Raw genomic sequence first — 23,889 nt, 5'->3', positions numbered from 1 at the left:
ATGTTTGTTTCCATTTGTAGCTTCACCTGGTTCAAATAAGATAAAAAATATATTGATCATCTTTTGCAACCATTAAAGTGTCGACTTCTTTTGACATTTTAGATTAAGCAATTAATAAAAAATAAAGATGCCGACAGTATTTATTTAGCCGCTGATGCTTCCTTTGCTACAAATGATCAAGTTACATCAATAAAATGTTATTTACAAAAGGAATTTAATTTGCTTTTTGATATCCAACATATTTTAATATTGTGTAAACAAATATTTAAGCAGAATGTAGCAATTTTTTCTAATAATTGTCAGAATAATTGATTACTAAAATAGCCGTTAGTTGCAGCCTTACTTCCACATCAGAAAAAAATCCCCTGAAAGTAGCAGTTTAACCACAAAATGCCAAAGTTTGTCAAAAATAGCTTTGAGAATTTAAAAATGGTTATTTTTTTGTTGCAATTTCTAAAATTGTCTTTCCTTCAATTAAAAGAAGAGGATCAGAATTTCTGATTTCACTTTAAACAATCATTTTATTAGCAGTCCCAGGAGGCAATGGAAAAACAAAAAGAGGAAGAAAAAAAATGGAGGAACAGAAATTAAGATTACAGTAAAGATGGCGGGTCGATCAGAACCGGCGAACATAAAGACAGAACAGAGGGCTGAACACGCACACACTGGACACAAAAATCAGATCGTTAAAACGGAACAGAAAGTGATAAATGAGTTGATGCTAAAAGTCGTGTGTGTGTGTGTGTTGACTGATCCCTCTGTTCCCCGTGAGAAATTCACCAGGACCGACCCCACATTCACACACACGCACACACACAGAAACATATCAAAAAGCCCATCTCTCCAGTAAATCCACAATTTTTAAATCTCAGTTGATTGTGACAAGAGAAACCACAACACCCCGGCTGCTCTGCCAGGTCTTTAAAATTGTTATTTTCTATTAATTCTGTACACATCATATATTTTATTTACACACTGAAAAGCTCAGTGGCTGCTCAGTGCGGATACGAGTGAAAGTTGGCTCATCTGCCCTCATTCTCTGCTCGTTTTTTTCAGCCGGAGACTCCTCTTTCACACACCCGGCGCCTCCGATCTGGTTATAAAGTCTGCAGCGTTGCACGTCAGTACTCCTAAAGCTTCCTTCACATTTGAATTAAAAAGCAACTAAAACCTCTGAGATCCACCCGTTTGTTTTCGATGCTGCACGGAAACAAAAAGTGATCGGAAGTGCACGTCTGGTTTGCATCAGATTTACGGAGCCAGATGTTGCCACATTTAAAACTGATCGTCATTTATTTACCGAGAGATATTTCAGTTTAATCTTTATATTTGATTTGAATATGAATTATTTTCATGTCAGTTTAAATTCAGATGATGCAACAGTGGCTGATTTAAAAAAAAAAAAAAAAAAAGGCGGCTAATCCTTTCACATCTCAAAATAACCCCCCACCTTCACACACACACACCCACACAGACGGATTGGAGCAGCATGGGGGACTAAGGCCATGATTAAGGTGGATAAGAGACATCTAGAACAGCATTTATTTAGTTTTATTTCCATACATAGATGTCTATCACTCTATCGGGACTCAATCATATATATATAAAAAAAAGTTCTGCTATCCGAGTCGCTCAAGCCCTCCCCAACCAAAAAAAGAAAAGCCTTTCAGTGCTATTAATGCAGACAGTACAACTACAGTTATCAAGCTTTCTCTTTCGTCATCAGTCTGTTGCATACATAGTTGTTCTCTTGTGTTTGCGCTCGTCACCCTTCCTCGTCGGCTGCGCCCTGGACGTGCAGGAGCAGCAGATCTGAGGCAGAGTAAAGCTTTTCCGCCTCTCACTCACACACAAATGATCGTACAAGATCTGATCTGCGAGCCGGACCTTGGCTGACAAGACAGCAAGGAGAGTTTTATTTTGTAGGATTAAAAAAAAAAAGAAAAAAAATCATTTGCAGGGTGAAAGGTGACTGGAGGGGCGGGGGTTTGGGTGGAGGAGTTTCTGGAGCTCGTGGGTGAAAGGTGGGAATCTCTGGGCCCTTAGCTGAGAAGCTGGCGGATCTCCTTGTGCATGTGACACAGGAAGTCGACGTACGACGCTCCACCGCTGGCGCTCTTGTCCTCCACTAGGAAGTGCTTGAACATCAGCTCGGCTCGGTCTTCCTGTTTTACCACCATCAGCTGAGAAAGAGAGAGAGAGGCAGGGTGAGCAGGGTTTAAGGCGCCCCCTGGTGGGGTCATCAGGAACTGTGTAGCCGATTCAAGGCGAGTTTAAACTTTATTATTGATGACTGACAGGAGCCGAGAGTTTAGAGATAGTACAGAGAGAGAAAGAGGGAGAAAAACAGAGACGGAAAGAAAGAGACAGCCAGAAAGGAAGAGAGAAAGGGAGAAGGAAAGAAGGAAAGAAAGAAGCAGGCAGAAAGGAAGAAAGAAAGAAAGGAAGATACAGAGATAGGAAAAAGAGTGAGACAGAAAGGAAGAGAGAGAAACAGACAGAAAGAAACAAAGAAAGAAAAACAGAAATAAAGAAGGAGAGATGAAAAAGAGACAGAAAGAAAGGAAAGGAAAAGACACTTTTTTCCACCGCATCTTGATGTCTGCAACTTTCTCTGTGTTTTCTGGATGGCAGCCATATTGGATTGTGAACTCAGAGCTGCTCTGTATCCTCAAACTTTCCAAGCTGGAATTGTCTTTCATTTATCTTAACTTGGTGTTTTTAATGAACAAGTATTATGTTTTGCACTAAGCGATTACTGTGTTTGTCTTGTAGCTTCATGTTTTTGGTGTATTTATGTCTCAAATACTGTCTGCTCATCTTGTGCAACCATTGGATCCAAAACGATTGAAAAGTGCTTCTGGTCATAGAAGAGCCATGAAAATAATAATAATAATAATAATAATAATAATAATAATAATAATAATAATGATGAGGCTTGCCTTCATGTATCGTGATCGCTGCGCTCTGAAGGAGTCGACGACTTCTCTGAGTCTTTGTGAGAACGGATTATCCAGAACAGGCAGATTGGTCTGAAACAGAAAACGGGTTCAGACGCCATTTCACGCCACACATAGAAACAAAACTCAGGAGAAAGTCAACAAATCTCCAAAGTAAAAGCAAATCATAAGATAAATTATTAATCTATGTTTTCTGTTTGATGAAAAGCTTCATTATCTTTTTGGATTTTATGAAGAAATCAAGATTTAGAGCGTAAAACAAAATGTTATTAAAAACCAACTGACTGCATTCGAGAGCTCAGTTTGAATAAACCATATTCAGTCACACATGAATTAAAACTGATCATAAATCTGATCCTCTTTACAGAACTTAATTCCTTTTATTGACTTATATGTTCTGTATTTAAAACACTTGGGGATTAGGATTAAACACTGTTATGACAGCAACAGATGAAAAGATTAAGTACATACAAGTCTGTGACTTACCGACGATTATAGAGATTTTAGTTTTATTTTCCTCAAAAAGGTAGTTAATTTGATTTATTTGGACAGGACAGTGCACATTAATCAACATTACCACGATTTATGGAAGTGTAAATATGCAGGAATTAGAACAATAGCTAAGTTTCAACTTGTGCCCCAAGACAAGTAAGCAGAAAAAAACAAAACACTTTACTACATAATTCACAGGACAGAACACAGCACACATAGTCCTATTAGTAGTAGTATAAAATAATAAATAAAACAAAAGAAACAACATAAAAACAAGATAAAAGACGCACTGCTATAAGCAGAGGAAGACATTAAGAAACCAGCGCATGAGTTTCTTTTCCCTTCTCTCTCACAGACGCCCCCTTCTGGCTAAAATGTTTGTTTTTTTTTTTTACTTCATCATCCCATTTCTGAATTAAATCACCATTTGAACAGTGTCTGATAAAACCGGAGCGGGTCCGTTTCGCCTCACCATGTTCGGGTCGATCTGGCTGAAGCTCGGCGTGCCGAAGATGCTGAGCAGCAGCTCCTGCTGGACGCTGGCTCCCACCCACAGGAAGAGGTGGAGCCCCGTCTCCATCAGGTAGACGCCGCCTTTAGACAGCCGCTCCTCGGAGTCCCTCACCGCCACCGGCAACGACCCGCTTTCCAACTTCATCTGGGAAAATCCAGGAGAGACGGAGCAACATGGTGAGTGGGATTATTACTGAGGAACTGAAGATGGAGGGACAAGCAGCAGAGTTGGGCAGTAACTAGATACATTTACTCAGTTACATCTTTTTATTTATTATTACTTTTAGGAGTATTTTTAATGCTTTTTTACTTTTACTTGAATAAATTGCTCTAACTTGAGTAAAATTTCTGGATTCTCTACCCACTGTGAGAAATTTCACTGAATGACAAACATGTTTAAACCAAAACTTCACCAAAGAGACGCCTGCAGTTTTTGTTAAAGTTTCATAAGTTTTATACTGAAAGAAACTGATTTGGAAAATTTTTTTTCTACTTATATGAATCATTTTTTCCCCCGTCTGATTATGTGCTTCTTAAAGATTAAATGATTGATAATTTGATGGGTGACGTTTTAATTTCTTGGACGACTATTTTTTACTTTTACTTGAGTATAAATATGTTGAAGCTACTTTAACTTTAGTACAATGTTGGATCTTCTACTCAACTCTGGATGCAAGTTATTTATTAATCAGTGAATATAAAGTTGATTGATCTTATTGATCAACTAACGATTAATTAATAAGCGTCCACTTATGTTTTTTTTTTTATCAAGAGGACCGACCGTCTTTTCCATAACATAAAGGTCTAAATTATTTTTATATGCTGAATTAAAAAAAAATAATAATAAATTAGATAAATTTTAACATTTTGTGTCAGCTCTATTAAATCCTGACTGAACAGAAAATTGTGGTTCTCTCATATCATTAATCTTAGATCTGTTAGGTTTCGGAATACACAAATAAACGATGAAAATAATAAAATATGTGAAACTTTTAATTCCCTATTAAAAGGATATTTATGCAAAAGTACCAACTGTGGTTGAAGGAACGTTAGACGATTATAAAGCCGTCATTAACGATTATTTTAGTAATCGATTATTTAAAAGGCACATTATGCACATTTTTCATTCATTTACACAGCATTATAAATGCATAAGAAAATGCAAAATAAAGCAAAGGATGCATCTAAAAAAAAAAAAAAACTGAAGACGTGAAAATCTCAGGTCTTTCTGCCTGACTTATCAATGCAGTGCTGGGCTGATCTGGTGATTATCTTTTTGGATTAACCAAATAATAATTGGATAACAGAAGGTGTTTAATATTTGCTCAAAATGTATAAATTGGATTAATTGTTGATATGAATGCCTCTATCAGAAAACGGCCTTTTCTGAGTCTGTCTTCTTCATTTGGCGACTAACCGATTACTGAATTAGTTGACGATTATTCCAACAATCGATTCATTCATAATTGTTTCCGCTCTAGAACAGATCTCTGTGTCTCACCACTGGCAGCAGGCGGGGGTAGAAGAAGACGTGCGTCTCTGCGACGTCCATGCAGCCAATCAGCTGCTTGAGGTAAGCCCTGTCGTCCAACGAGACGTCGGCTCCCGGCAGAAGGACGTCGCTCTTCATCACGCAGTTCAGGTAAACGGGGAGAAGCTTCATGCACTCCGGCAGGATGAGCTGGGAAAAGAAACAACAACACATCTTTAAACAACACAGATAAAAAGCGATTATTATTAGTGAGGAAGTACAAGCGTCACATGAGGAGTAAACTAAAGAAGAGGATTAGAGGCGTTGATCTTTGTTGAACCTTCAAGTTTAAATAAAACAAAAAAGAGAATGAATAGGTAAAATATCCATGTCATTACCTGACCAGCAGATGATGGACTGGCACAGTTCTTCCTATAGCAGGCCAGAATCTGAGCGCACTGGTTGACCAGAGTGTCCCTCACAGCCTTGGTGGGATTGTTTGCAACACCCCTGAAAGCTGCAAGGCACAAAAACGCACATTTACCCAACCTGAGTGCGACCAGCCGCCTGATTCAGAGCCTTTAGAAAGGTAAGATCAAAATCTCCCGAAGACTTTTGGACTCACCGTATTTGGCGAAGTAGTTGATGATGGTGTCGGTCTCGCAGTTGCGGTAGAGATCGGCCAGCTGCGCGCAGCAGTTCACCGCCATGTTGTGGATGCGCAGGCGCCTCTGGCCGCTGCAGCTGGTGTACAGAACAGCACACTGCAGGCAGACGGTGAGAGAGAAAAAAAAACATTATTTCTGTTAAACATCGTCATGACAACTGAGAGGTTCATCCAACGCAGCTGGATGTTCTTCCAACGGTTTGGTGCCAAAAGGACTTTGACCTTTGTCAGGTCACTGACAGCGTTTCTCCGTCTTCATCAGTGCAGACGCACCTCAGGAAAATAGCACTTTATTTATTTTAGTAATTCCATTCAAATCGCTAATATCTGGCGTAGATCAAAGCCTTTCCATCTATCTGCATTAAACTCGTTTAGAGAAAAAAATGTTACATGAAAGAAAAAAAGACTGCTTGCAATTTTTAATAAATATCTACTATAAAGATCTAAAGAACTGTCATTTTATTTCAATATTTAATCTTAATCCAAATAAGAAGATCAGCCCTGGATTGATGTTAAGTCAAGTATTTTTTTAGCTGCATTTGCTACAAACAATCAAGCGTTCAACTAAGCGAATGCTGTTCCTGCATTTCTTGGGAATAAAATGTTTATTTTCTCACTTAAAAAAATAATTCTTGTCATTTTCTAACTCGTTTCTAATATGACATAAAAAAATGTCTTAAATGAAAAATATGCGAAATGTTCCAATTTCTTTTCGTCTGATTAATCGTCAGAATGATCTATAGATTAATTAATCGATGAGTAAAATAATCAGTAGTTCCTACTTTCTGGTAAAATCTTCTGAAATGGCCAGAAGCGTCTTATCTGGGCCGACGATAAAAATATTTTCCTTTGGAACTGAATTCTGTTTTGTCTTTTTTTACATGTAATTAGTTTAATTAACAGAAAGAAACACTTGAAATGTGTCATGAACCTGTGTGAGTTTTACGTTTTGAACTACTGAAATAAATCCACTGTTTTGAGTAAGACGGGTAAATTACTCACAGGTTCACCCTGACCCATCCTCTCACCTGCATGAGCGCTCCCGTCTCCTCGCTGAGCTTGTCGTCGTGTTTGAACTCAACGGTGACGGCCTTGTCGCAGTCCAGACCCGCCAGCTCCACATCCGTGGTGTTGTTCATGTAGAACGATCCGAAGAAATCTGTGGCTCGGATCCCTGCAGCACGACGACAACGGATAAAATTTAAAACGCCGGATGCCTCGTCGCTCAGCGCGTTTTAAAGTCTGGCATGATTTTGATCTGGGTGACCCCACCTGTGCTCGTCCGGACCCTCATCACGGCGTCAAACCCGACTTGTTTCTGAACGTCTCGCCTCAAGTCGTTCAGGAATCGTTCTTGATCCGTCTGAGCCTGAGAAGACGAGGACAAAATTTACACTAAAGGTTAAAGAATGTTTCTGGAGGAAATCAAACTCAGACACAAAGCCATCAATCAAATGTGAGCTCATTTCAGCGACAAATCATTTCGAAGTGCTTCACGTCATAAAAACACAAAATCAAACAACACAGTCAATTGAAACATTACATTTTGTCAAGTGCCATCATCACACATCAAAAAGTTGATAATGTTTAATGTATAATGTCTCAAAAGCAACTCTAAGCAGGAGGGTTTTAGTATTTTAAAGTCTATTCTCAGAGCCACAGGGAGGCAGCGCCAGGACTTTAGAGCTGGTGTGACGTGCTCCAACTTCCTGGGTTTAGTCAGAACGTCAGCAGAAGGATCTTTTTTTTCCTGAATATGAACAACAGTGACTACTGAGCCAAAGTGACTTCCATTAATGCAGCAATAAAAATGAACAGAATACAAACAAGATAGATAAAGTGAAAGCATTGGTAGAAACATAATGTCACGGTGCCACGGTGTGCTAAAATTAATTGGTTTTTAGCTAATCTTTAAACAAAAATAAGTTGTTGATTAATTCCACAGTTTTTGGACCAAATAAGTGGCAACCCAACTGTTTGGACAAGGTGGTGATTTGAGTCACTTAAGAGTATTTTCTCACCTGGAAATATGTGTATTTGTAGATGGAGCCTCCAGTGGAGACAGGAACCACGCCTAACGTTGCCAGATCCACGTACTGATTAGGGAAGAGGAAAAGATCCACGCAGCAGCCCTGAGCCACGCACTCCTTAGCCAGGCTGTTGTAGACTCCGACCTGCGGCTGAAACAGAGTCTGTGGACGAAGGCAGAGTTGGTGTGAAGCAACACGGTCAAAGCCCAAACTTCCTCCTGGATTTACTTGCGTTTACCTTTTCCTTGTCAGTCCCGATTAGCTTCTTATCTTCTCGGTTTTTCAGTTTTCCAGGAGCTTCTGCGATGGGCAGAGAGGTGTGAAACACAAACAGCTTCCCGGCACAGTCAGCCGCCTGAGAACACAACAACACACAACCTGTGACACTCTGACGCCGCGTATATATATATATATATATCCATTATTATGAAGAGCTATAAAGAAAATATTTTCAAAAAGAGAGAGAAGCAGTAAGTACTAAAGTAAAATAAATATATTACCTATTCAATAAATTTTTACTTTGTTGTGACCAATCTATGGAATGGAAGGTTAAAGAGTGAGAAAACTATAAATTAATTAAATTGTTAAATAAAATAAAATAAAAAAACACCAATAATAAAATTTACAGCTACATAATTAAATATATATAAATAAATTATTAAATATAGAATGAAATTATGAAATATGCAATTAAATAGTTAAATGTCCCATGAAATAATTAAATCTACATTTTAAATAATGAATTTAAATAGTAAAATGTAATTTTGAACAAAACTTCAATTCAATTATTTCACTGTGTATTTATTTATTTCATGGCTCCTGTGAGAGCGATCGCGTCATGAAATAATTTACAGACAACCCAGTCATCACAAATCTTTTCATTCGACATTTAATTATTTAATTGCATATTTCAGAATTTTATGATATATTTATTTATTGAAATATGCTATTTAATTATTTTGTGGTAAATGTAATTATTTAATGGTGTTTTTTTAAATCAATTTATGAAACATTTAATTAATTAATAGGAGATTTACATGTATGGTTCATAGTATTTAATTACGTCATCCCCAGCCCTCCATATATCTCTAGCTCTTTAGTTGAGCTGACCGTTATTAATCTGCCAAAGAACACAGAAAAATGGAGGCGGTAGGAAAATATTATCTTTGTTTGCATGTCATAACATCGTTACTAACCGATTATATTAATTAATGTTTCCCTGTGGTCCTGATAACGACGTGTTTACCTTTAATGCTTCCAGTCCCGCCTGGATGACGGGTCCAAAGACCGTCTCCGTCTCTCTGGTGTCAGCAAACATCTCTGGGATCTGGTCCAACAAACTGAAAAGCACAAACCGCACATCAGTAAGAACAATGCAACACACACACACAGACACACACACACACACACGTTAGCATGCGTGTGTTTGCTTCGAGGTCGCCCACCTCTCGATGACCTGTCTGCTTTCGTTCACGTTCACCAGGAAGCCGTCGAGCAACGGCACAAACATGTCCGACACGTCCGACACCACCAGCATCTGGGGCTGAGCAAGGGTCGACTTCACGTTGTAGAAATGCAACACCTTGTTGTAGGTGACGAACCCAACCCGAATCACAGAATCCACCTCCGGGTTTTGCCTGGATGCAGAGAAGCGGAGCGTCTAAACAAACTTTCCGTTCCCGTCTGACCGGGCTTCAGTTCTCCATCTGGACCGGGTTTGGATACCTGGGCAGGAGATCCAGCAGACTCTTGAGTTCGTTACAGACTATGCTGACCATCCCGCTCTTCACCGCGTTGTAGGACACGTCGATGAGGAAGATGAAGGCTGGAGGCTGAGGAAGCTTGTTGTTCTGTTGAAGACAAACAGCTTTAAAAAATAACTGAATAATAAACACGTACTTCTTCATCAGGGTTCGGACACTTTTCCTAAACTAGAAGCACTTTAAGCATTTTCATGGTAGGTTTTCAAACTTTTCCAGCATCACACTTTGGAGACAAGAACAATACAAAATAAATAAAAAAGGAAGCTCTACTGTTAATAATGTCTGGTGATGGTATTCTACATTGTGAAGCAGGGAAACGTGAACTAAAACAAAGGAAAATGTTACGTTTTAAAATGTCTCTCAAGAACAAAACGCCAAATTAACAAAAAAATCCCCCAATTTCAGTAACGTTATCTAACATATAAAATGTAAGCAAAGTTTTATTTCAATAACTCAAATCAATAAGCCACTGAACCATTAGGAATAATAAATATTCATCACATTGAAACAATCCAAATAAATTGCATTAAGGTAAATGACCTTCCAGCACAAATTAGATGCTTAAACACAAAATACGAACAAAGTTACAAAAATGTTTTCTAGAAATTAGCAAATAGAAATAATTTTGGTAATTCTAACAGAGCTAAAACAATAAAAGTTTAGTCTGATTTAACTTCAGACAGTGAGAAAAAAATGTCTGTCTCTTTTAATGGGGTGTATGAAAATATCTGGTTTCAAAAGCAAATAATATTTTTTCCAATTTAGCAAACTGCACAGTATGAACAGGGTTTCCCCCAGTGTACTGGCGGGCCACCAGGCTTTACTTGTGCCCCCACCAGGCTTAGCATTGCTTATTTACCTTATTTTTTATTTTTATGTTTGCATTTTTTAAGACTTTGTAGTTGGTGCTCAGATATTAATCTTCCAATAATCCATAATTATCTAATGATATTTTCACATTTCCTGTCAGCTTTAAACATTTTTTTAAACTCAAAAACACGGCGGATGAATGACTGCTGAGCGCCCCGACCACCAGGCTTAGCAAGTTTTCTGGGGGAAACCTTGATGAACATCAAGCACATTGAAGGATTTTATACAGAAATCAAGCACTTTCCAAACCTTGAAAACACCTAACTGAAATTCAAGAATTTTCAAGAATTTTAAGCACATGTACAAACTCTAAATTACTGACTTTCTTGCAATCTGTGAGGCAGCTATAATGTATCACATGCGTTTTGAGAAGAGATTCATACCTTGCAATAGTCGACAGTTGCCAGGTACTCGTAGGAGCCGAGTGACAGCTCCGGCCGTTCGTAGCAGTCCACTCTCTTCCCGGTGTGATCCAGATGCTGGAAGTAATGTGGAGGCACTGCGGGAGACGATCACAGCCACAACCATGAGCTCAGTGCAGCCAGTTTCAGACAAAGACATTTCTGAACCACACCTACCCTCTGTGACACAGCTGCAGAAGCCGCACTGGAAGCGGCGACCTCCCTCTATGAACTGCATGTACGGACACATGTAGGCCTTGCATCGGTTGCAGCGGATCGGACCGGCCTCGCCGTGGTCCACCACGTATGGAGGGGTCTGAGAAGACAACCAGCAACACGTTATTCATTTTCCTGAGGCGGGCAAGCATGATTCATTCACACCAGGACGAAATACAAGATTTAGTGATCATTAAAAATCCCAGAAACCGTTTTTGCCAAATTATGTAACCTAAAACTAATCCAGATGGACACTGGAGCAAAAATAGTAAAAAAAAAAAAAAAACCCTCAGACCGACACGCCAACCTCTGCAGCTGTCAAATGGATTATCTCTACAGACAGAACTAATCTTACCAAATCCAGCTGACTGCAAACTGTTACAGCAGGTGATGGAGCCACATTTTAAAACCAACATCTGACAGAGAGAGCAAAACTGAGAGAGAGGGCTGGGAGGAAACAGGGCATTGGGGTAACCAGGTTATCAAAAAACAGCAGGAGTTTTGCTTTCAGTGCCTTGATTAAGAACTGCAGCAGGTTAGGGTTAGATTGTAAAGATCTGTTTAAAATTAGATCTATTGGTTTATGCGAGTAAACAACAGTGTAAGACTGCTTCAAGTAATAAAATCAGGCCTCAAACTGTAATAAAACCGCGTTATGCATTTACCACAGGCTCTTTATAGCCGTTTTTGCTGATAGAAGGAAATGATAAAGCTAAGGCTTGTGCTTTAGGTGAAGAGTTATAGCACTATAGCAGCTTTTAAAACTCAATAACTCAGTGTTTTGGAGCTGTGAGGCCTGTCATGAGACAAAAGGTGACAAAAAATGTATTTGCTGTCAAAACCGCCCACCCAGAAACAACAAAAAAGAAGGATTCAGAAAAATATTACTGGTAAGTTAGGAGGAGCAGAATGATAAAGCTACGTTAAATAAGACTCCTGCCTGGAAACTGAACATATTTTCGGGCGTTGGTTGAGGAAAAGTATCCAACTTTCAGACGGCAAGACCAAGACACTTTGAGTCAGCTGGAGTTTCATGCCAGGTCACTATATGGCACTGTTACGGAGCATGCATGCACTTTTGACCCTCAGCTTCCATCTCATTGTAAACAGTGAACTCAGTTCTCATGCAGCACATACACAGCTCTGGAAGAAACCAAGAGCCCACTGCACTGAACGCGTTGAAAACCTCCTGGTTCTTCCACCAAATATTGATTCCTGAACTCTTCCTGAGTTAAAACTTTACTATTGTTGTTTCTCAGTGAATATGAATTTGTTTTCTTTGCATTATTTGAGATATGAAAGCACTGCATCTTTTTCATTTTCTGACCATTTCTCATCTACAAAATCTTTGCTTGGAATTTCGGAGACATGTTGTCAGTAGTTCATAGAATAAAAGAACAAAGTTCATTTTACTCGTACATATACCTATAAAGAGTAAAATCATAGAAACTGATCATTTCAAGTGGTCTCAATTTCCTCCAGAGCTGCTGTATTCTCCACCAGAAACTGCTTAACGGAAAAATGGAAAGTAACCGAATTGAATCTGAAGTCGATTTCAAAGCACTCATCCTTTTATCGTGAAGTTTGAGATGGGGGGCTGGAAGGTAAAAAAGGAGACAGACCTCGTCAGGGGGCAGTGTGGCGAGGGGCTTGATGACAGCAGCCAGGGGGACCTGCGACTGCTTGGCCATGTCGGACGTACAAGGCATGTTGTAGGCCGTACAGCGGATAAACCTGGGACTGGCATTTCCTGCAACACAGAACATCTTACAGTTTTAATCACTGCAAAACCAAGAAATAATATTAATAATTATTATTATTCAAACACTTCACTTTCTGTCAGTTCTGTTGGAAGGTTAAGCTGGGTAAAAAGATCTCGTATCTTTTAAATAAACAAAACCAGAGCAAACATAACATGCAACGGTGTTTACCTTGATCTTTGACCTGAAAGTTGGTTGTGACCAGAGGTGGAGCCTGACCTCTGACCCCTGTTGTGAATGGCTCATTGGTCTTAGCCTTGTCGTCTTCTATTACCTGGATCTAAAACAAACAGAGAGTGACAGAGGATTTATTTTGTGTCGTTAACATGAAAGCGACACGTTTTACCAGCTCAGACGTCATAAAATCGAACTGAAAAACGTTCAAACGTCCATGCAGTAAAAGACTTTCACATGCACAATGAAAACCTTCACAGGACGGCAGAGGAATGAAACCGGTTTGTGCTCAAGCTGCTCTCAGAAACAGGACAAGATGAGGAGGAGAGGTTAAAGGAAATCCCGAGGAAATATTTATTCCCAACACATGCCTTTTAATGCAACAAGTCAGAGGAGGGTCAAAGGGCAACAGTAGCATGCAGGGCAAGAAAAGGGACTCAAGTGAAGGGGTTATTTAAACGTTTCACAATGCACAAAAAAAAAAAAAAATCTCTCCTAACAACAAAACAGGTCGACTTAAACACAGAAAAATAGCAAAAGTTGTTGTTTGGTGTAAAAATCTAAAACATAATTAGGGAATGACGGGGAAATTACCATAATATAATGTCTCATTAAAAACAAAAGTAGTCAATAACTAATCCAGCTAAAAGAATACAGCATTTTGATTACTGCGGTATTGAGCATGTTTTCTATAGCGAGTATTTATTCATGAATTGTTGTTTTGATTTTGATGAGGAAAAATACAAAACACCAGCTTTAGAGGTAGTTTTTAAAAGAGCAGAATATCACGTTACTGCAATTCTGCTTCTTAAAAAGCAACACAAGTACAACAAGCTGATAACGGTTAGTTAGTCAGGCTATCAGCAGAGCAGCCAGCCTGCAGTCAGCCATTTGGGAATAAAGTCCCTTCGTCATGGCTGCCTATGAATAATTGGTTCTTGTAGTTTTAATCTTTATTCCTCAGTCAGAACTACAACTTATAAATTGCAAATATATTACATATAGATGGCAAAATTTTAGATATTTGACTTTTGAGGCACTTTAAGAGTTTTAAAGACGAAACGTAGGTACTATAATAAATATTAAGACATAACCAGACCTTTTTAAAAGGTCAAAAATGAACTTTTTAGGATGAGTTTTATTATAATGAAAAATGCAACACACTTAATTTTAAATTTAAAAATAATGTTTAGCACTCATAACAAAAGATGTGCATCAGGACTTTTAAAAGCCTATAATTCATGTGATTGACTTTATAACTAATAAAAAAATCTAAAACAAAAAAATAATACACGTTTAGGGCTTTTTGATGCCTAAATAATATTAAATCTTACTTATAATGAAACATGTGGAAATATTAAGGAGTTTTTCAAACTGAAAAATGTTTTTTAAAAATGTAAACTAGTATCTTATACAAACATCCGACTCAACGTAAAATGTAAACAAAGCCACTAAAAACTTTCAGCTCATATTCTTTCATCAGTTTTGATCTTTAGCTACAACTCTGTAGCTAAACATAACAAAACAACATAAACACTTCTGTGTCAAAAAAACCCACGACTGCCACTGACTTTGAGGAGGTAGGAGAACCAACAGGAGGAGGAAAGGGATTGTTGCAACCAAACATTTAGGAGAACACGAGAAAGAGGAGAGGACAGGCACACAGAAACTTACTGGGCTGGGGATAGCATCTGGATCTATTCTATGTCTTGATTTCTGCACAGCCGGCATGTCAGACGCTTGCTTTACAATCAAAAGTTTGTCCGGCAAATTGTGCAAAACAGAACAAAATAAATACATACAAAAAGTGAAGAGATAAAAAAAAAAAAAGAAGTGTAAGAAGAAAAGCCACAGCAAGACTTATCTGGTTCAGGCAGAACTGTTAACACAGCAGTACCTGCTAAATGTTAGTCCAACTGTAGAAACATGCTGAGCATCAATATGCATCACAAAAGCTTTAAATCATGAGAAGAGGTTAGACTTTTGAAGTCGTAGAGTATTTTTTCTAAACATCGAATACATGTTCATTAACTAGTGGCAAATTTGATGAACATGCCTTACTAAGCTAATCTAAAATACACAAAGTTTTCAACAAATCTGAGCAACACAGATATATCTAAATCAACAAAAGTTGCTCCACCAAATGATTGAAAAGCTGAGACAACCGCACACATTTCAGTTCCGTCTGAACTTTACAAAAAGTAAAAAGGGTGACTGATTATTTAATGTCTACAGAAAAACGATTGCATGAGAACATCTGTGAAAGTCAAACACAATAAATAAATCATAGATTTAAAGTAGAGAAGGACCAAGATGTAAGGCAATGACTTTTATGCTGGACTAGTCCGGATCGATGCCCAAAAATTCAGAAACTAACGTTGTACATGTGTGCTTGAGCAAATTATGCTAACAATAACACTCTTCAGTGACGAGGTAATGAGGGAAGAACGCTGTTGCATCAGTTTAGGAACAGGAAGGCTAGCTTAGTACATTCAAGTTGTTTTGCTTAAACCATATCACGTTTCTGCTTCTGTCATAGAAGATTTGGAAATGTTGGCAGAAAAAGTTCAGAAGTTTTTAATTGTGAAAAATAAATTAAACATTTGCATTCAAGCACAAGGCGTATTTTGTTTGCTCACCGGGCTGGGAATTGCATCCGGATCAAGTCTCTTCTGTGGAGCAGGAGCCACGGCGGGAGCCGGTGCCGGGGCCCCGTAGTTCGGTTGTCCGGGATACGGACCTGCATATCCAGGCTGGGGGCTTCTGGCCTGGCCAAACGCACCTAATGCAAAAACACAAAACCACTCAGCTTCCAGGGAAACCAAACCGTTTTCGATTGACCAAAATGTTGAGTTCCCACCGTTTTGTTGAGGAGGGTATCCTGTCTGCATGCCAGGCTGAACAGGGGGCTGCTGCAGGGGCCCCAGAGGCCCCTGTGGACCCTGCGGTCCTGGAGGCAGGTGGTTGCTCTGTCCCATAGATGTTGGAGGCATCTGAGCCCTGGGAGGCGGCGGTCCTGAGTGGTACGGTGATGGCTGGGATGCAGGGGGCTGCTGTGGCTGAGACATGGGGGGGTACTGACCTGAGGCCGCTGAGGTGGGGGGAGGACCAGGCGGAGGAAAAGACCCTGGCTGAGAGGAAGGCGGTGGCAGCTGAGATGGGAAGGAGCCTTGAGCGATCGGAGGCGGGCCGCCAGCAAAGCCAGGTTGGCTGCCAGGTGGAGGTGCTGATGACAAAGAGGGTGGAGCAGCAGGGAAGGGCGGCTGCGGCTGGGACACCGGCGCCGCTTGGAGGCGAGTCGGGGGACCCGAAAAAGAGGAGGGGGAGAAAGTCTGCTGGGAGGGCGGAGGTGGAGCAGAAGACGTGAACTGCTGCTGGGAGGTGGGGGGGCGAGACGAGTCGAATGGCTGCTGTGAGGGAGGCGGAGGGCCGCCGTAGTATTGCTGAGAAGCTGCAGGAACGCCTGGAGGTGGAGGCTGGGTGGGAGCAGACGAAGCGGGAGGCGGAACCTGGGTGTAGGAGGGCTGGGGCGGGGCAGAGTAGGTACTGATGGGGAGCTGGGAGCTGTGAGGAGGAGCTGATGGGAGGGAGACACGGAGATACTGGTAAGAATTAAGGCTGCAAATAATTATTTTAGTCACAGATCATTCTGAACGAAAGCGAAACATTTACAGTCAAGCAGTTCATCATTTAACCACTTAAACCTGTTTATGCAATATTAGAAACACATTAAAAGATGTAAATAAATGAATAATTTAATTCCTTCTTTAATAAGAAAGTAAAACATTTCATTAGCCAAACTTCAACAATAGCATTCTTTCAGTGAGCGTTTGATCACTTGTAGCACAGGATGCATCTGCAGCTAAAAAATATTTCTAAATGCTAAAAACTCATCAATACAGTGTAGCTACTGATCTGGTGATTATTTTCATTTTATTTGATGGACTGATTGACAAAAAGATGCTTAATGTGAGATTTTAATTTACTGATTTTTTCTAACACAATTTGAACCAGATTATGCAGGTTTTGGGTAGAATATATTTACAGACAGAGTTTGTTTAATCTCAAATGCAAAATGTAGTGTAATGTTAGTGACATAGCAAAGAAATAAACCTGAATTAAATGTGCAACTTTGTGAAAAAATTGGTGTGAAAAAAAAAAAAAGAAACAACCAACTTTTTAGGCTGGAATAATAACCCAAAAAAAAAAAGCCAATGACATCCAGGAGGGACCGATTGTAAAATCTTAGTGGTAATACTCAACATCATCACGTCACATTAAATCAAATCCATTTAAACGTACCATATCCTGGTCCTGCAGGGGTTGGTGGTCCGGACGTGATCTGCATCCCAGTCATCTGACTGGTGACCTGTTGCATCGTGGGTGGAGGCCCGTAGTGTTGCGGATAGGAAGGGTGCGGCCCGATCATGTTCGTATGTCCCTGGCTGTATGGCTGGGCTGCAGCAGGCCTGCAAACGCACAGAAGACATAAGTGGAGGTGGAGGCTGCCTACAGTTTCTCCTGTTGTGATGAAGAATCAGAGAAACCATGATGAAAAATGCTTTATGTTAACTAAATTAATGACAGCAGAGTAAAAACACCAGTTATTCGTAACTCTAACACATCATGGAGAAAATATGTGAACTGCTCTCACCGTTCTTCTATGTCAAGTAGGGCTGGGCAATAAGACGATAATATTTAAAGCAATAGATAAGTAATCAATATCAATAGAAAATACATCAGAATGTTCAATAATTCACTGAATTCTGATCCAGAACTGCAAGGCATTCTGGGAGATGTAGGCAGAGGAAAGGCTTCGGCCTCTCAACCTCTCACACCTCGCTAAGCAAAGTTGGTGGCATCAACAAACTCACTTCATCTTTGGTTACCTAGCAACAACCTGTTGAGCTACGAAGCAACAGTTTCATGTTTTCCTCATAACTAGTTAAAAATGAAACAGATCGGTGTGAGGAAAAGTCACGTCACCAATTTGGCAGTATTTTGAAAAACTAAAACTAATCAATATTTATCAATATCTACAGATGTGAAATATTGTGATATGTTTTTCAGCCAGATTTCCCAAGGATGCCTAACACAGCATCTTTTGATAATAATTTAGTTAAAAAGTTAAAAATGTCTTTGTACTAGTGATACAACTAAACACCTGCAGGTTTACATAAATCTCCTGCAGAAAATTTTAAAAGAAATTCTTTATCTATGGATCTATAGCTGCTCTGTGATTCTTTGATACCAACGTTGGATTTTCCTGGAGCGGTCCCAGTCAGGACATTAATATCCAAACATCATGGACTCATTTAACCAAGTAACACTACCTCAACTTTCAAACAATATAAAAATAAAGAACCTGAAACACATACTTTTATTCTTTATTTTAGGTTATATGTGAATATGCTAAATAATTTTCTAACATCTTTTCTAATGAGATCTTCTCATGTTTCAGTCACACTGCATCTATTAAGTGGAGGGCGGGGGTGCTTCAGAAATGTGGTGCATTTGAGGAAATTTGGAAAAAAATGGGTGTCACATTGCATTCGAGCACTTGCTTGTCACAAAACCTTCACTGAATGAGCAGCAAATGCAAAGATTCTGCACAAAATTATGGCGAAAATGATTAATCATAAATCTGGTTTTATTTGGAAGTAAATAAGAAACAAAACCAATATAAAAACACGACTTTTATAAAGTTTGAAGTTCGTGCTGTCGACCTGAAATGAGCCCTCAGCATGCTGCCATGTTTGTTGCAGCAGCCTTTTAAATGCGTCACGTCATGCTCGCTCCAGAGCGGGTATCACCCTCAGAGGATTAAAAAGCCTGACAAATTCTGATTTTTTACTTGTCTGAAAAGTTGCTAAGTTGACAACAGTGGGCCGACTATTGCTAACCGCACATGTGTAGACTTGACCAGAAAGAGATTGCTGATTTTCGTAGATAAGATCAGCTTCAGAGTGTCAGTCCATCAATCTCCCAAAATTAAGGAAATATGTGCACGCCAAGGGCTTATATAGATGCTGTGAAGTTAGAAAATTGTAACTACTGTCACATTTTCATGTCTAAATATGAAAAGTTACAAGAGTTACCTGGGTGGTGCCTGTGTCATAGTTGGGGGTCCATTCTGCATGTCCGCCTGACTGTGGCTGTACTGGTTATACTGTTGAGGGGCTGAGACAGGAGGCGGTGCAGCGGTGGGAGGACCCCGAGCCTGACCTGAAGAAAAAACACCAAGACCATCAACACGTACTGCTGACAGCACAACGGAAAAGTACTGAACTTTTCTACACTTTGTCACATTAAAATCAGAAACTTTACTGGATTTTACTGGAATCTTATGAGATGGACCAACAGTTTTGTGCACAACTGTAAAGTGGAAGGAAAACGAGAAAAGAGTGGTGGGCATTTGACCTTTGCTGAAAGGTAAAGAGAGAATTATTCAGGGAAGCAGCCAACAGTCTCAGAGTGAGTCTAGAGGAGCAGCAGAGACCTAAAGCTCAGCCGGACGTCACAACTTTTAGTCTCGTCCTCCACAAATCTGGTCTTTGTGGAAGAGCTGCAAAAACTAAATGGAACGTGAATAAAAACAAACTTCAAATCAACCTGAATCTACAATAAGGCCTGTCATGGTAACAAATGCTAGGCAATTAATTGTCCCAAAAATGATTGTGATAAATGATAATACTGCTGTTTTGAGACCATTTTCAAGTAATATAATGATCATGTCAAAATAATTCAAGTGCATAACCTCATAGATCAGTAAACTGTAATTTTGAAAACATTTAACACTGGAACTGGAAGTTATTTCAAAATTTCAAATACTCGAAATAAATAAACAAAATGCCTGGGGAAAAATAGCATCTGTAAAATGGCACGTTGAGACCAAAGCGCTAGATAAATTAACCTTTTTTTGTTAAAAATTAAAAGTTTGATTAAAATATTATGCAAAAATAAGAATGTCTGCTTTCGTAACAGAACAAATATATAAAATTAAGGAAGTTTAAGGATTCTCATCTAGAGAACATTCAATGTAAAATGATTCATCATATAAAACATTCCTATTTGCCAAGTTATGTTAATATATGAGGCTGCAGATGATAATAAATTAAGAGCCGTTTAGGAGCCAAAAGAGCCAAAATTCCCATCACTAGCAGAAAGACCTTGAAATATAATGTAACGTCTCTTCAGATTATCTCAGTCTGACGGGGTTAATTACTTTGTTTAGAAAGAAAGGCAACAAATTCTTGTCTCAATTTGTCCCATTATCAATCGAAGTTGGTGCCAAAAGATAAATATGACAAAAAGCCACAGAGATGATAGTTTCTAAATCCAACAAATAACATTCCAAGATTTTGGGGTCAGAAGCTCAGGCTTCACTTTAAAAGTGGGTCAAACAACATTTTAGGCCAAACTAGGGTAAAAATAACCACCAGACATGTAACATTTATGAGATGTAACATGCAAGTCAATAAAAAGATCAACTTTGTCCAATAAAAACAATGAAAAGCTACATGAAAATAAGAACCCAAGTTAAAAAAAACTACAGAGATTTAATATATACTGAACTAAATAAGAGGAGGAAAATGACAAAAGAAAGAAGATGTTTTAGACACAGCGGCGATTTGATGTTAGCAGGATGTGTGAGGTGAGAAAGAACCGAGGGGTGAACAGAGGCAGTTACCTAAGTCAAGAGGAGAGGAGAGGTCAGAGACTGGGTTGGCTGCCACAGCCTTAGAGGGAAAGCTTGTGAAAGGAGAATAACCTGAAATACAAGAAAATACGGGAAGGGAGCAAATACAGAGATGCAGAGTGATGTGCGAAGGTAAATGAAGTAATGAAAGGGCGGCTCAGGTACAGATTAGTTTGCACAGGTGATGAGATTTTCACATCTGAAAAGCGTGAACAGGTTAAAGTTGATCATAATTGTTCCAGCTGCTGATCTGGACGCTTCTTGTTCACCTTGTGGAGGAACGCCAGGCTGATAGGCTGAAGCGGGGCCGTTGTAAGGTGCATAAGGGGCGGGGTATCCTCCGTCCAGGGGAGCGTAGCCGGGCTGAGCGTAGCCAGGCTGGGGCTGGCCGTAGGGAGAGGCCATTGGAGTGTGCTGGTTTACATTCATCTTCAGTTCATCCCTAAAGCTTGATCAGACAGTGACAGAATTACAACGCTACATCTAACGCAAACACAGCTTTTAACCCGATTATGAAGATGAGAATGAGGAAAGTGCAGTGGAGGTTGGAAATCAAAAATCTGACATTTTCCCATCAAGTAAATGCATCACAATGTTCACACCGCACTCTTCAGTCTGAAGGTTGCCACCAAGAAAACATGTATCAAAGTTAGCTATTTTTAGCATTAGTGAGGAGTTTTCACCCACAGCAGGCCTTTTAACAGCAAAATGTATTTTATATTCAATGTTGTGGCAGGACTCTGGTTAGCATAGGACTGAACGTATTTCAGTAAAGTTGCTCTGTTTTATAATTTTGAACCTCTGTCCATCAACAGAGGGGCTGAATTTGGAAATGTTGACAAACCTGTGGAAATCCCAGACTACGTTTTTCAGAATATAAACACAGAGACGGAGGTTTTTGTATTGCTCTCCATGCAAACCACACTAATATGACGCTGAAGACAGTTTTAAATGTCCATTCTGCAACAAACTGGTCTTTGTTATCAATCTTAGTAAAACTTAATCTTCTTTCAACTGAACTAGCAAACCGAAACCCTCGTCTAAAAAGAGATTTATTTGCCGTTGTGGGTTGAAGGTGTGAGAGTTTTCAATGACAACATAAACTCAGAATGTTGCTTGTTGTTGTCTATTTTTCCTGATGATAGTGGTCTATCAAAACTTGGAAATTGTTTTATCTCAATTTCAGAATGTGGCCATGTTGTTTACACTGAAAAAAAGAAAACAAAAACAAGTAGAGGTTGAATGTCATCATTCAGCAGAGACGCTTCGCTGTCAGTGTTTTTAATGGTGATGATATATTCTACATTAACATTTTACCTTTGGGCAAATCTAACGATAAAAAAAAAACAGAAGAAAAACAATAGATTCAACATTTCAGTAAATATTCTTTGAGGTAAAGCAATTTTGTTATATTTAGCCTCAACTTTTCATATTATTTTAAATATAAATATGACTGCTAGTAAAAAGGTAAGAAACATGTTTTTAACCTACATACAAGTTTCTGAAGTAAGAAATATATTTTGATAACATTTCAGATTAAATGATCATATTAACATATGCCTCCCCAAAAATGCTCACACTCAGACTAAATTAAACCATCTTTTCATAATAATATTTCCAAGTTCTTTGATCACACCCAGACAATTTAAATTTCCCTCTGACTTTCAGGTTTCAAATCATGGCAACATGAAGTTCGTGACAAAACTGAAAGTCTGAAAGGCAGATTAATCACTGGCACTTTCTCTAACCATATCTTGAGAGAAACACCAGGTCTTGTCTGACTGCTCAACAACACTGACGGATAATAACTTTTCGTTTGACATTTTCAGATCAAATCCACAACTAACAGATGTGTTCCAGATGAGCTACTTATCATACACTCAAGTTTCTAGATGCAGGCCCAGCTTATACGACAAACATGAGTATCATCTAACAAACATGGGCTAAACGAGCGGAGCCTTTGAATTATTCAACAGAGAAGGGGCCACGATGAGAAATACAATCGCTGTCTAGTAAGTCAGGCCTGCTAAAAGAACCCAATCTCTTGCTTCAACGGTAAATTAAGATAAACTGGGCTAAAATTAAACAAAAACAACTTAATCCCACAGTTAAAGGAGACTGCACAAGTCCTGAACTGCAGCAAAACCCGAGGACGAGCTGGCGAGTGTAGCAGTGCCGCATCAACATTAGCTGATCAGTAGCTACTAGCTGTAGCATAGTAAAATACCAGTGAAAGTTTGGAGAACAATGATTCAAAAATCGTGTTGCTACCATGTGTGAGTTAGAAGAGTGGCAAAAATACGAGAAGCTGGTACATAACATCAATGTTTAGCTCCTGAATACGTGAGTGCTAATTCAGCATGCTAATGTTAGCAACAGGCCAGATTGAATCATGACAGCAAAGGTGCTTGAATCAGCTGGGATCAAGTCGCCACAGCCTGCCGTAGAAAGCTAATGCTAGCCCCGCTGACATATGATGCTAGTCGAAAGTGAAGCTAATAACCTCCAGTTACTTCCCAGAAAGCTGCTAGCCGCGTCTCTTAGCATCAGTTAGCATTGCTTAGCATCGGCAGAGGCAGCGAAATCCGAGCTCTCCTTGTCAAAACGGGGTGACGGTGTCAGACATGGAGCCGCATCACAACAAAACCTACCTCGGTAGAGGTGTAAATAGTAAGGCAATCCGTTGTTCGTGGCAAACGGAGAAGCCCTGTGGCCGACTGAACTCGAAGCCGTCCCGGGGTGTTGCTCACTAATCCCTTCTTGGTAGCAGAAGCGGACATTCAGCGGAACTGCTGCAACGCTGTGCCACGTCCACATCCGGACGACGTACGACGACTTCCTCTACGTTCCCCCTTCCCGGCTCTTTTCCCGAG

The 23,889-nt window shown here is 39.5% G+C and overlaps 1 protein-coding gene across 3 annotated transcripts; it reads right to left on the bottom strand.

Annotated features, from left to right (window-relative positions):
- Positions 1-494: 494 nt before the first annotated feature.
- sec24c (SEC24 homolog C, COPII coat complex component) lies at positions 495-23,849 on the bottom strand. 3 transcript variants are annotated; one of them, XM_014969829.2, is made up of 25 exons: positions 23,668-23,849; positions 21,286-21,464; positions 21,008-21,088; positions 19,416-19,542; positions 17,620-17,786; positions 16,178-16,894; positions 15,957-16,099; positions 14,992-15,060; positions 13,315-13,423; positions 13,006-13,133; positions 11,345-11,483; positions 11,150-11,265; positions 9,859-9,983; positions 9,579-9,770; positions 9,380-9,473; positions 8,372-8,488; positions 8,125-8,295; positions 7,376-7,472; positions 7,132-7,277; positions 6,062-6,200; positions 5,835-5,953; positions 5,467-5,646; positions 3,925-4,110; positions 2,943-3,032; positions 495-2,183 (listed from the first exon to the last, which is right to left on the bottom strand). In XM_014969829.2, the coding sequence occupies exons 2-25, from the start codon at positions 21,443-21,445 to the stop codon at positions 2,043-2,045; spliced, it is 3,753 nt and encodes a 1,250-aa protein (XP_014825315.2). In that variant the 5' UTR covers positions 21,446-21,464; positions 23,668-23,849; the 3' UTR covers positions 495-2,042. The 3 variants fall into 3 exon arrangements, with proteins under 3 accessions (XP_014825315.2, XP_014825316.2, XP_014825318.2); XM_014969830.2 differs by lacking the exon at positions 14,992-15,060; XM_014969832.2 differs by lacking the exons at positions 14,992-15,060; positions 21,008-21,088 and having other exon boundaries at positions 23,668-23,848.
- Positions 23,850-23,889: the final 40 nt, after the last annotated feature.

Source organism: Poecilia mexicana, unplaced genomic scaffold, assembly GCF_051168715.1.
Source record: "Poecilia mexicana isolate PSO_F unplaced genomic scaffold, ASM5116871v1 scaffold_19, whole genome shotgun sequence".
NCBI lineage: Eukaryota > Metazoa > Chordata > Actinopteri > Cyprinodontiformes > Poeciliidae > Poecilia > Poecilia mexicana.
The sequence above is the reverse complement of the archived record's forward strand: the minus strand, read 5'-3'. Positions and strand labels throughout refer to the sequence as shown.